A 12,637-nucleotide genomic window follows, 5' to 3' on the forward strand; every position below is an offset into this window, starting at 1 on the left:
ATCGTGGGGTTGAGACCCACGTCAGGCTCCATGCTCAGAGCTTAGAGTCTCTGTCTCTCTCTCTCCCCCTCTCCCCTGCTTGTGTAAAACAAAAACAAAAACAAAAACTTTAACAATAGTTATCAACCACTGAAATACTCATGCCCTTTGGCTAGTAATTATACCATCTTAAGGAAATTACTGGCAAAAGGAAAAACTTTATGTAAGGATGAAGATATAATTCATCACAACAGTGCTTACAATAGAAAAAACTGGAAAAAAGTAGAAGATGGCTAACATAGGGGGAAAATAAGGTAAATTAACATCCACACTGGATCATAACATAGCTATTAAAAATAGTGATTATGAAAACTAGCCATGTGGGAAAATGTAGGAGATGTACCACTGAATAAAAAGCATGCCAAGACTACCAACTACCAACTATGAAAAAATGCACAGGAAAACTGTTAATTAGAAATATACCAAAATAACTGCTTGTATTACAATAATGAATTATAGAAGAATTATTTTTCCTTTCCCCATTACTTTATTTTTCTGAAATAAATGTACTAGGCCCTACAGAATCAACTGAATCCAAGTAACTTTCACTATGCAAAAGTAAGTAGAGTACAAAGCCAGGAACATAGCAAATGTTCAGAGTTAGCGGCAGAAGACCTCTTACTAGGACATCTGTAAAAACTACAACCATAACCAAGGATGGAAGATAAGCCTGACTGGTCTCAAAATGAAATACTGTTTTTAACCTAAAACTATTCTGCTAGATTTCAAATCACAAACTCAAATAAAGCCCCCCGGCCATACTGAAAATCCTTCATTTTTAAAAGTTCAGAATACCCGACTGAGTGGTCATTTTGGGGAAAGCCACTTTAGGAGGAAGCCCTCACAGCTAATAGTTTGTGCCACTCTGACTACTTCTGATGATTTTTGTCAAGGAAAGATTTTGTTTAACAGAAACAGCTGAACAGGGGGATTTTGTTACCGTTTTTAATTATAGCATCATCCCTGGGTAGATCTCAAAATGCAGATCAACAGAAATATGCAGAGCTTGGGTAGGTACCTCTTGTTCAATTACAACAGAATATGCTCAGTGGAAAAGCCTACTGATAAGTCCTAAGTGTGGGCCAACGATAGGAGAATCTGAAACACGGCAGGACAGCAGAAAAAGCATCCCCAAGAATGAATAGCAAATTGTTTTCACAAAAGAGACAAACCCAAAGGTTTGTCTTTTGAAAGACTTTTCTAAAAACCATATAAATTCCTACAAAAGAATACACCCAGCAACCTCTTTGACACTGGCCATAGCAACTTCTTTCTACATATGTCTCCTGAGGCAAGCAAGGGAAACAAAAGCAAAAATAAAATATTGGGGCTACATCAAAATAAACAGCTTCTGCACAGCAAAAGAAACAGGCAAAACTAAAAAGGCAGCCTACTGAATGCATAAGAAGATATTGGCAAATAACATATATGATAAAGGGTTAGTATCCAAAATACATAAAGAACTTATAAAACTCAACCCCCCCAACCCCCCAACCCCCAATAATCCAATTGTTTTTTAATTGGGCAGAAGAGGTGCCTGGGTGGCTCAGTCAGCTGAACATCCAACTTTGGCTCAGGTCAGGATCTCACGGTCCGTGAGTTCGAGCCCTGCACTGGGCTCTGTGCTGAACGCTCAGAGCCTGGAGCTTGCTTCCAATTCTGTGTCTCCCTCTCTCTCTGCCCCTCTGCCATTCATGTTCTGTCTCTCTCAAAAACTAAACAAATAATTAAAAAATAAAAACAAAACACAGGCAGAAGACATGAACAGACATTTCTCCAAAAACGATCTATAGATGGCCAACAGATACATGAAAAGATGTTCACCATCACTTACTAACAGGGAAGTACAAATCAAAACTACAATGAGATATCACCTCACACCTGTCAGACTGGGTAAAATCAACAAAAGAAACAACAGGAGTCGGCAAGGATGTAGAGAAAAAGGAACCCTTGTGCACTGTTGGTAGGAATGGAAACTGGTGTGGCCAATGCGGAAAGCAGTGTAAAGGTTCCTCAAAAAGTTAAAAACAGAACTACCCTACAACCCAGCAATCACACTATTGGCTATTTTTCCAAAGAATATAAAAACACTAATTCCAAGGGATACATGCACCCTATTTGTAGCAGGAGTATTTATAACCAGGATATGGAAGTAGCCCAAGTGTCTATCACTTGATGAATGGATAAAGGGGGGTGTGTGTGTGTGTGTACTGGAATACTACTCAGCTATAAAAAAGAATAAAATCTTGCCATTAGCAATGAGATGGAGGAAGCTAGAGAGCATAATGCTAAGCAAAATAAGTCAGAGAAAGACAAATACCATATGATCTCACTCGTGCAATTTAGAAGACAAAAAAGTGAACGAAGGGGGGAAGAAAGAGACAAATCACCAGATTCTTACCTACAGAGAACCAACTTAGAGTGGGTTAGGGGATCGGTGAGACAGGGGACGGGGATTAAGGAGTGCGCGTGGGGTGATGAGCACCAGGCGATGTATGAACCTGATGAGTCGTTCTACTGGACACGGGAGACTAATATAACCTGTAGGCTAACTGCCTTCTGGGGCACCTGGGTGGCTTAGTCGGTTAAGCATCCGACTCTTGGTTTCAGCTCAGGCGATGATCTCACAGTTTGTGAGTTCAAGCCCACACTGGGCTCTGTGCTGACAGTGTGGATCCTGCTTGGGATTTTCTCTCTTTCTCTCCCCTCCCCTCCCCTCGCTTTCTCCCATCTCTCTGTCCCTCTCCTGCTCTGTCTCAAAATAAATAAGTAAAATTGAAAAAAAAAAGGGGGGGGTGTTTCTAAAATCTTCGGGAGAAAAGCTTGATATATTTTTTAGTGTTTAGTTATGTTGATGCCTTTTACAAACCTGGTTTCATCAAAGCATAGCCATTGATACATAAGAGGTTGTGGAATTTCTCATTATAGGAGAATTCCACTTGAAGCAATGTGACTCAGAAAAGAAATCAGGGAATAATATCAGATTTAAGAAAAGCTCTCTCTACATTAAAATTGCCTGTACTTTTTATTAGGCCCCCAATATGCATTCAGATTGACAATGAAAATACCTATTAACATATAACTTTTCAAGAATATATACTACATGCAACAGCAAAGTTGTATTGTTTGTGGGGTGTTTTTTCATTTTAATGAGACAGAGAGGGCTCACAGGAGTGGGGAGGAGGGGCAGGGGGAGAGACTCTTCAGCAGGCTCCATGCTCAGCAAGCAGCCCGCAGCAGAGCTCGAGCCCATAACCCCTCCAACCTGAGCCGAAATCAGGGGTCAGACACTAGACTGACACTGAGCCACCTGGGAGCCCCTTAAAGTTTATTTATTTTGAGAGAGACAGCATGAGTGGGGGAGGGGCAGAGAGAGGGTAAGAATCCTAAGCAGCCTCCGCACTCCCAGCACAACACAGAGCCTGAAGCGGGACCTGAACTCACGAAACCATGAGATCATGACATGAGCGAAAACCAAGAGTCAGACGATTAACTGAGTGAGCCATCGAGGCACCCTGAAATCTAAATTTTAATTGTATTTCACTAACAATTAGTGAGGCTGAATATTTTTTTTATTCTTCCCACTTCTATATTAAACTGCTTGAATGTGTCTTGGTCCACTTTCCTAATACCCAAATGGCATTTTAGTCTAACCCGAAGCCCAACCATGATCTCCCTTCAAAATATGGTGAAGATTATAGTCCTTGTGTTGGTAATGATTTTCCTCATCACAAATACTCTCAGTCTCGAAGTGCATCTTACCTGATCTACCCCTCGTGGAGATCTCACACGTCAGTCGCTTGAAATATTCTGGGAGATCAGCATATTCATTTCCATAGGAGATGACCTTAATTCCTTTGTCCAGCATGTTTTCTCGAAGCTTCTTGAACTCATCCACATCTCCTCTCCGAACCAGCATGAAATGTTCTAAGTCAGATTTATGCTTCACAGCCTCCAGAAAAAGGGCTTGGAAAGTGGTGTCATCCACAGTCCAGCCACAGCCCAGGAAAAGAAAGGACTTGTTCTCATATAGTTTTTGAATCTCTCTCTTGCAGGAAAAGAAACAACATATTAAACGACACCATGAGGACACACCCAAGGCATATCTGAAATAAAAAGGTCAACAGGCTCACAACTACTACATTTAGCAGACTGATGACAACTTAATGAAAATTTAAGAAGGTATATTCATTCCACGAAGGAGTCTGATCTTGTTTATTCCTGTTAAGTTGATGATTAGTCTAAAATTCTATCTTTACCAAGCATTCTACTACTCTCTATTCAGGCTTTCACTGGGTTGACACTGGTCTATTGGCTACATAGTTTATTTGTCAAACCTACGTACCCAGAAGCCATAACACTACGAGAAATTTTCAATGTATCTTACTCTTTCCATTTTCTGGATCCCTTTTTTGCTTTACAAACTGAACCATGGATCACCAGAGAAGATCATCCCATCACCAGATTTGCTCAAAAAATGTCTAAGACACTTAGAGCATCAATATGTACGTAAATGTACATATATCTATATACACATACATTAAATACATCAGAAAGGATTCTGCTTAAGGGACTACTCAATGTCAATGATGGATGCAATTAAAACCAATGTCAGGGAAAGTACAGGTGAAAAAAAGTCCCTTATGCTTTTCCTGGTCTTTCTTTTGCTGCATCATGTAAAGATACTATTGTCCAGTCCTGAAAACAGCCAGTATACACCGTTCTCAGAGTTGGAGAGTTGGGAGCCAGTGAATTTTCCCCACAGATCCCTGGCTTCTAAGTAAGTCTAAAATTTGTGTCCCCAAAGAGCAACAACAAGCTTTTCCACAAAGCATTTTTATTACCCTATCTAAATTTTTTTTCATTTCTTTGCACTGAGCAGTGTGAATAAGTGTGATAATTCAACACAAGCCCATGACCATTCACACACAGTCTCTTTAGGATGTATGTTCAAGGAGTGACTGGTCAGTAAAAAGGTACATAAATTGTTTTTGGCAGAGAGAGGGTTATTCATACTACGCTACACCAAACGATGACAAAGCGTAATAACATATTCTTTGTCTGCAAGGATGTGCCAATGACAGAGTGCCATCTGCTGGCTGTCAATCAAGAACAAAGTAAAACCCTTCGGCTTGATACCTGAGGAGAAGAAGAGACGTTCTACAATTCCTAAGATGGCCTGCGCAACCACAAGCTATGAAGCAGAGAAAGAATGTTTAAACTTCCAATTTTAACTCATGGGGAAAATGTTATTTCATGAAGACCAACAGTATACTTAGAGATTTCCCAGGAAGGCCTTCTTGAGACCAGCAAGATCAGCATGACTCACCATAACTTCGGTGTTCCTGAGCACATTCTGATACCCCGCTGGATGCAGGACAATGCCACTGGGATTGGTGTAGACCCCATGGATGTGTAAGACACTCAGCTTCCGCTTCTCCTGAGCCCACTCTAGAACCTGTGTAACACAAATACAGCTCAACTGGGTTGGCAGGGCTGAGCACCTGCTTAAAGGTCCCCATGGGAAAGAGGCTGCTTTGATGATCAGGCTGCTGACATAACTTTTCATCACAGGGCAAGAATGCAAAACCCAATGTGGTCTCAGTTTCCATTTCAGGTGTGGCGATTAGGACTGATGGCAGCCACATCTGGGGATTTCTCTTGGAAATAAGCATCAAAGATGAGAGATTACGTGCCATCATGTACAGAAATGATAGGGCTCCTACCTCTGGTAAGACACAACAGCCATGGATGGCTGTATCAGATCTGATCCCCAAGATATCAAGCCTCCTTGTGTCCAGGTCCCGCGTAGTCCCTTTTCACACTTACTGCAGGCTTGGCCACTGCCCTGCCTCAGCCAACAGGATTTTAGCAAACAAGATGCACACAACAACTCGAAAAATGTTGGCGTGAGTTGTTCTTTTTTGCCGCCTTTAGAACCCAGCGATCATGTGAAGCGGTCTCGGCTGGCCTGCTAGGGATGTGTGTCCAGCCAACTGCCTGCACCACCAGATGTAGAAGCAAGGCCATCTGACCCACCGGGTCTTAGTCTAGCCTCCAAGTGATTGCAACTATGTGGGTAACCAGTAAAAGCAGCAGGACTGCCCACCTGACTCTCCAAGCCCAGCTCAAATCACTCATTCACATTATCATGTGCAAATAAAACATCTGATGCTCCAGAATTTTAGGGTGGTTTGCAATGGAAGAATCACTTTAGTCACCTGAGTTACTTAAAAGACCACCAATGAAGAACGATCACTTAGTGACAATGGTAACAAGAGCCACCTGGATGCCACGGTTCCATTGACTCAAGGCCCTGAGAAAGCATAATTTTATTCTTTATTCTTTTAACATTCTAGAGAAATTAGGTATGGGTCAGGAAAATAGTAAAGAGGAAGAGAGATACTGAATCTGAATTAACACTAGGCCCCATTCTGACTACCGGGCAATGGCTTTAGCTACTAGACTTCAGTATGGCTCTCATGTGAGCTAAAAATATCAAGCAAATCTTGAGGTTTCAAAGATGAAAACGAGAAAGAAAATAGCAAATCTGTTACGTGTCCTTAACATCTGATTTCCTTCCAAAATCTGACTTCGAGGTCAGCAAAATCACAAGAAATTTCAAGAATGGTACTGTAGCCACCACTCTGGCAGAGGCAGTGTTCTGGGACAGTGAATGCCAGCAGGTGAAACACTTTTCTATCCAAACTCTAGTTATTTGGGCTCTAGGTTGGACACAAAGGCAGGTTCCTTAGAAAAAGTGTACAAGGAAAATTACAAAAATACAAAGCAGGGCACATGAAACCTGGTGGCATTTTACAATCTGGTTTTTTTCTTTTTTCTTCTTCAATCACGTCTCTAACATCTTTTTATGGTGATAAAAATATTTTCCCTTTTGTGGGTTCACCGTATTTCATCAATTAAGTAAATGCTGGTGTATCTACAGAATCTCTTATTGGTGCCAAAGTTCAAATGACATACTCAAGTGACCAGTCTAATAAAAAGCTTTATCTTACTAGTTGACCTTGATCAACATAATGTCATGGTGAATGGTGTAGGTACAGTATGAACTATGTAAAAAAAGCCTCCTGAGGTTTCCACTGAACACTGACTTTAACCCAGCTGTCACTTGGCTTCAAAGTTGCTCTTCAGACCTCATAAAGGAGTGTTCATACATTTCCAATAGATGTCATGAAGAATATATCCTATGAGAACTCTAAATCAGTATTATACTCAGCCGATACCTGTGAATGGTAAAGAGATCTTACAGTTCAAATGACTTTCTATAAACCTTGCTCTGAAATTCGGTGACATTGTCAAAACTCACAGAACTGAACACTTTTAAGATCTGTGCATTTTGCTTTATGTTGATTTTATCTCAAAAACCAAAAAAAAAAAAAAAAATCCAACCAAAGACCAGTTTCTTCCTTTCTACCTTGACATAAATCCCAGTAAACGTATACTACACCAACTAGAAAACAGTTTTTTCTGAAGACAACCCAGTAGCCTGAAGAAGAGACTAATCCTTTACTTTTTACCTTTTTCTCATCGGTAAGGTCAAGGGATTCTAGTTGTTTTCCCTGGTCTGCTGCATACAGTTCCAGGAGATTATCAAAATTTGTAGTTAATACCAGGGCTCCATTTTCCATCAGGTGGAGAACTGACTGGAGGAGCTGTTTTCCAGAATCTTCCATCTTTGACTCCAAGTCATCAAATACTTCATATAAACAGTCTTTGAAAAATGTGGATCGAACATTACTAGTTCTCTGGGGAGGGATTTGAAAGAGAAAAATTAATTCCAGGTGTTTTGGTAGGTGTCTTAATTACAATTATAGAGTAAATATTTGAAGAGAACACTCTGTACTTAAAATAAGGATAAAATACTGTCTACCTCAAAGAGTTATAATAAGAAAAATAGGCTGATGCATGCCAAGTGCTTAGCACATAGTAAGTGATCGATACTATTACATGATATCAAAAAAAAAAGTTCTCTAAATAAGCATTTTCATAGATTAAAAGGCAGCTCTAAAATGTGGTGTAGTGTCTCTTTTTCTAATCCTCAGTGCTTTTGACAGATGCTATGGATTCAGGAAAAACTGCGTACTTCCTCTCTGCCTGTTTTTTTCCCCTAGCACAATTCAGGAATTCATTTACAGATATGCTAGGAAAAATACTTTGTATATGACAAAGGTTATCAAAATTGTGCATTTTGCCCCTATTAAAAATACCAAACACTAATGAGTTCTAAATAGACTTTCTACTTCTTTACATATGGTTTATCTGAATAAATACTTTACCAGGTTCATTCTGGATGTATGTAAATGTCGAGAAATAATGAGGAAATATAATACAGTAGGAAAGTGGCTTTACTGTTTTTTAATTATTATTTTTTTACTTAAATTTTTTGTAAAGTTTATTATTTTTGAGAGAGCGCGAGAACGAGCATGAGTGGGGGAGGGGCAGAAAGAAAGGAAGACACAGAATCCAAAGCAGGCTCCAGGTTCTGAGCCGTCAGCACAGAGCCTGACGCTGGGCTTGAACCCATGAACCATGATACTATGACCTGAGCTGAAGTCAGACACTTAACCAGATGCTTAACCAACTGAGCCACCCAGGTGCCCCAGGAAGGGGGCTTCATAACTTAAAAGACAAAGTGGCTGCAGGGACACAGGAATTCCAAACGGGAAGGTAACTATGTAATGTACCACAACCAAGGTCTGATCCCTATCTTGTTCCTGCAATACCATTTCACTGGATAATATCAAAGCAAGAATCAGTTCATAAAGGCTCCAATATTTCCGATTCAAACTCCAAACAATTGCAATTAGCTGCTAGACACGTAGATAATGAGCTCATTCTGTTTTTCCTCAAAGTAGTCCCCCTACCTTCCTTTGGTATCGAATAGCACAATGCTCAGAGAAAAATCCGTTTCCATGGAACCACATAAGGAGATTCATAAAATATACTTCCATTTGCCAAATTCTTTTCCTAACTTTTCCAGGTATTTTAAAAAACTACCCATTCTTTAAAAATTATACCTACCAGAAAATGGTAAACATTTAAAGTGTAGAAAAACTAGAGCACAGAGGTGAAATAGTAGCTCTGTATTTGATGGTGAGACACTCTGAAGTTTATCTTGTCTGTCAATCACTAGTCTGTGCTGTGTCCACCATTAGACAGGCTTCTCATTATACCTTGTCAGTAGGCTCAAAGATCCTCTCCGAGGGCTAACTAGATGCTAGAGACCATATTTATGTGGCTACGAATGTGGGTCATATTTTTCAACGTGTCCATTTTCATTACATAATGGCATTAATAATTATATCACATACTAGCAACCCATAGACAACCAACTGGGGACTCTAACACTTTATCAGAATGAACAATCTGATCAGAAACTGTGAAGAATTTATAGTCACACTTATCAAAAATATGATGCCCCTTTAATATCTACCAAAATTACAACCCATTGATGCTACAGTCTTGCAGTCCCATTTTGACGAATATATCCCACAGATATACTTCGAACAAATGAAACGCCATATACAAGGTTACCACTGCTCTGTTATTTGTAGCAGTAAAAAACTGGAAACAAGCGAAGTACCCATACGCAGGAGACTGATATGGCCAAGAACCCACACAAAGGAGGCTGGTATGGAAAGATCACCAGGACATACTATTAAATAAACAAACAAGGTGCAGAACAGTACCTTTAGAATGTACCTGGGGTGCCTGGGTGGCTTACTTGGTTAAGCTCAGGTCACAATCTCATGGTTCATGAGTTTGAGCCCCACATCAGGCTCTGTGCTGACAACGTGGAGCTTGCTTAGGATTTTTCTCTCTCTCACTCTCTCTCTGATCCTCCTGTGCTCTCTCTCGCTCTCTCAAAATAAAGAAATAGTCTTTAAAAAAAACCTATTTAAAAAATAAAAAAAGAATGTACCTGTTGACATGGGGGATGGAGGCAGTGGTGGTGCATGTTTTATGAAGAGGAATACTGAAAAGATACTCAAAAAGCCAGTAAGACTGGTGACCCCTGGGGAGGGGTGAGTGTGGGAAGAGGAGGGAGACAAAGGCATGGTGGGAGTGAGATGTTGCAATATACGGAAGCCTTTTCAATCATTTTGATTTCTGAAATGTGCATAAATAATACCCACTCAAAAAGGCAAAATTAAGTCTCAAATTAAATAAAAACTATAGTGATTTTAAAAACTTTTTTAACGTGTTTCATATCTTCATTTTGTACTCTTGATTCATACACACAACATTCAATAACACTGTATTCTAGAGCCAGTTAACCATTATGCACACAGATAATACAGGTGATCGGGGGTATGAATATTTCCTTGCTCCTAAGGAAAGAAATACAAAAAAGGTCAAAGCCTGGAAATAAGTGTTAGAGGTCATTTACTTCAGCTATCTCTTGGTTCTATCACGTTAAGTTATCACATCTTGCGTATCAACACAGAGAGGAAGCAAAGAGACTCCAGCTGTACTGATTTCCTCGGACTTTAAAATGAACAGTTCTCTCTCCAAAAGCATGTGACCCTAGAACTAAATTTCCCACCAGCAGTCTAAGCAAAGACAAAGGAATGAAAACAAACAAGGAGGTTCCACGGTCAAAAGGAAATGCCAAACTCCCACACAATTTAATGGACATGTTCTCATTCATTTAAAACAGTGAATTGAATCCAATTCTACTTCATTTCCTTTTACTCTGTAACTCATCTTTCTGATGCCAGATACAGTAAAACACAAAACCCTGACTCTTTCCCACCAAGGTTATTACCATTTATAGTGCATTTACTATGTGCCAAACACTTCATATACATTATCTCACTTGCTCTTCACATGAGTTAAGCAGTGTTTACAGGTGCAAAAACAGACTCTGAGGAGTCCAGCGATTTTCCCAGGGTCCTAGTTCATTGAAATGCCAAGTCTGAGTCTTAAACCAAGTTCTCTGCATTGAATGCACAATGTCACCTCCATATGAGAAACTGGCCCAGTAGACAGGTCTATTAACCCTGCCATATTACGGCTGTTAGAATCTTAAATAATAAAAAAGAACATTTTCAAAACATGTAAAAGTAAAAAGAACATAATGCCCCTCCTTTAGACCCATCATCCAGTTTCAACAATTACTACAAATGGCCCATCTTATTTAACCTAAGCTTCCCTCTACCCCTCTACCACATCCCTGCCACCTTCTCCTCCCCACGGAATTTTTTCTGAAGCAATTCCCAAGCATACAGACACTTCAACAGTTCCCTAAAAGATAAGGGCTCCCCTTTACATAGAAAACAAAACTGCAATACCATCTATCACACCCCCCCAAATGCAGTAATATTAATTCCTTTATATCAAATACCTAGTGTTCAAATTTCCAAATTTGTGTCTTTTCAAAATTTTGTTTTAAGTTTATTTATTTGAGAGAGAGAACGCGTGAGGGAGGGAGGGGCACAGAGAGGGAACAGAAGATTTTAAGCAGGCTCTATGCTGACAGCAGAAAGCTTGAACTCAGGAACCAGGAAATGACCTGAGCCGAAGTCGGATGCTTAACCGACTGAGCTAACCAGGTGCCCAGTGTGTCTTTTTTTTTTTTTTTAAAGCCTCTGGGTTGCCTGTTTTTTTTTTTTCTTACATATCCTCTATTAGAGTGGTTTTCAAGATGTGGTTCATGGACCCCATGGATTGCTAAGATTCTTTAATGAGTCTGCAAAGTACAATTATTTTCACAATAATATTAAGGTGATTTTTGTCTTTTAAACTGTGCTATTTCCACTGGTGGTACAAAAGCAGTGGTGGGTAAAACTTGGTGCCATAGTGTGAATCCAGGCAGTGGGTCCAGACTGTGCCAATCATCACCATACACTTCACTATCAAAGACTTAAAAAAACAATTCAATTTTCCTTAAGGATGCCCTTAATGAAACAGTAAAAGTTGTTAACAGTATTAAACCTTGCCCCTTGAGCACATTCTGCTGTAGTGTCTGTGGAGAGCCCTGTGCTGCAGACAGAAGTATGATGGCCGACTGCAGGCAAGACGCTTGTGTGGCTGAGCGGGATGCTCGACCGGCCGCCTGTTCTCATCGAACATTATTTTTGCTTGAAGGAATGACTGACAGACTACAGTTATTCAGATTTGGGTTGTCTCAGGCATTTTTGCGAAAATAAAGCGAGCCTGCCATTTCGAGGAAAACAGCTGAGCACTGCTGCCCTGGCTGCCAATGTCAAAAGTTGAGCTTTCAAGCAAACACCAGAATTTCAGATAACTTTATTCTGCTACCATGAGCTTGACCGCTTCCAAATACCTGTGAGGGATGGGTAGTGTTATTAATGGATGCAATTTTGTTGACTCTGTAGTGAAATGTGTCAATCAATATCTAGATGATACATAAAATTCAGCAAACCAATGTTTTCCAAATGACAAAGGCACGATGTTGCAAAATGGTGAAAAATGGGGGGAAGATTCATCCTAATGCAAGATGGCGAGGCACCTGAGTGGCTCAGTTGGTTGAATGTCTGACTTCAGCTCAGATCATGATCTCGTGGTTCACGGGTTTGAGCCCTGTATCTGGACTCTCTGCTGTCAGCAAAGA

At 40.2% G+C, this 12,637-nt stretch overlaps 1 protein-coding gene across 5 annotated transcripts in view; it reads right to left on the reverse strand.

Moving 5' to 3' along the window:
- The window catches only part of FAM118B (family with sequence similarity 118 member B), a 46,999-nt gene that overhangs the window by 2,315 nt on the left and 32,047 nt on the right, over nucleotides 1-12,637 (reverse strand). For all 5 annotated transcript variants that reach the window (XM_029956036.1, XM_029956038.1, XM_029956035.1 and 2 more), the window contains 3 exons: nucleotides 7,578-7,805; nucleotides 5,369-5,497; nucleotides 3,802-4,087 (listed from right to left, as the gene is read on the reverse strand). In XM_029956036.1, coding sequence (XP_029811896.1) covers nucleotides 3,802-4,087; nucleotides 5,369-5,497; nucleotides 7,578-7,805 — 643 coding nt within the window. The remainder of the gene's footprint in view (nucleotides 1-3,801; nucleotides 4,088-5,368; nucleotides 5,498-7,577; nucleotides 7,806-12,637) is intronic.

The sequence above is a fragment of the Suricata suricatta genome, chromosome 11, assembly GCF_006229205.1.
Source record: "Suricata suricatta isolate VVHF042 chromosome 11, meerkat_22Aug2017_6uvM2_HiC, whole genome shotgun sequence".
In the NCBI taxonomy this organism is placed as follows: domain Eukaryota; kingdom Metazoa; phylum Chordata; class Mammalia; order Carnivora; family Herpestidae; genus Suricata; species Suricata suricatta.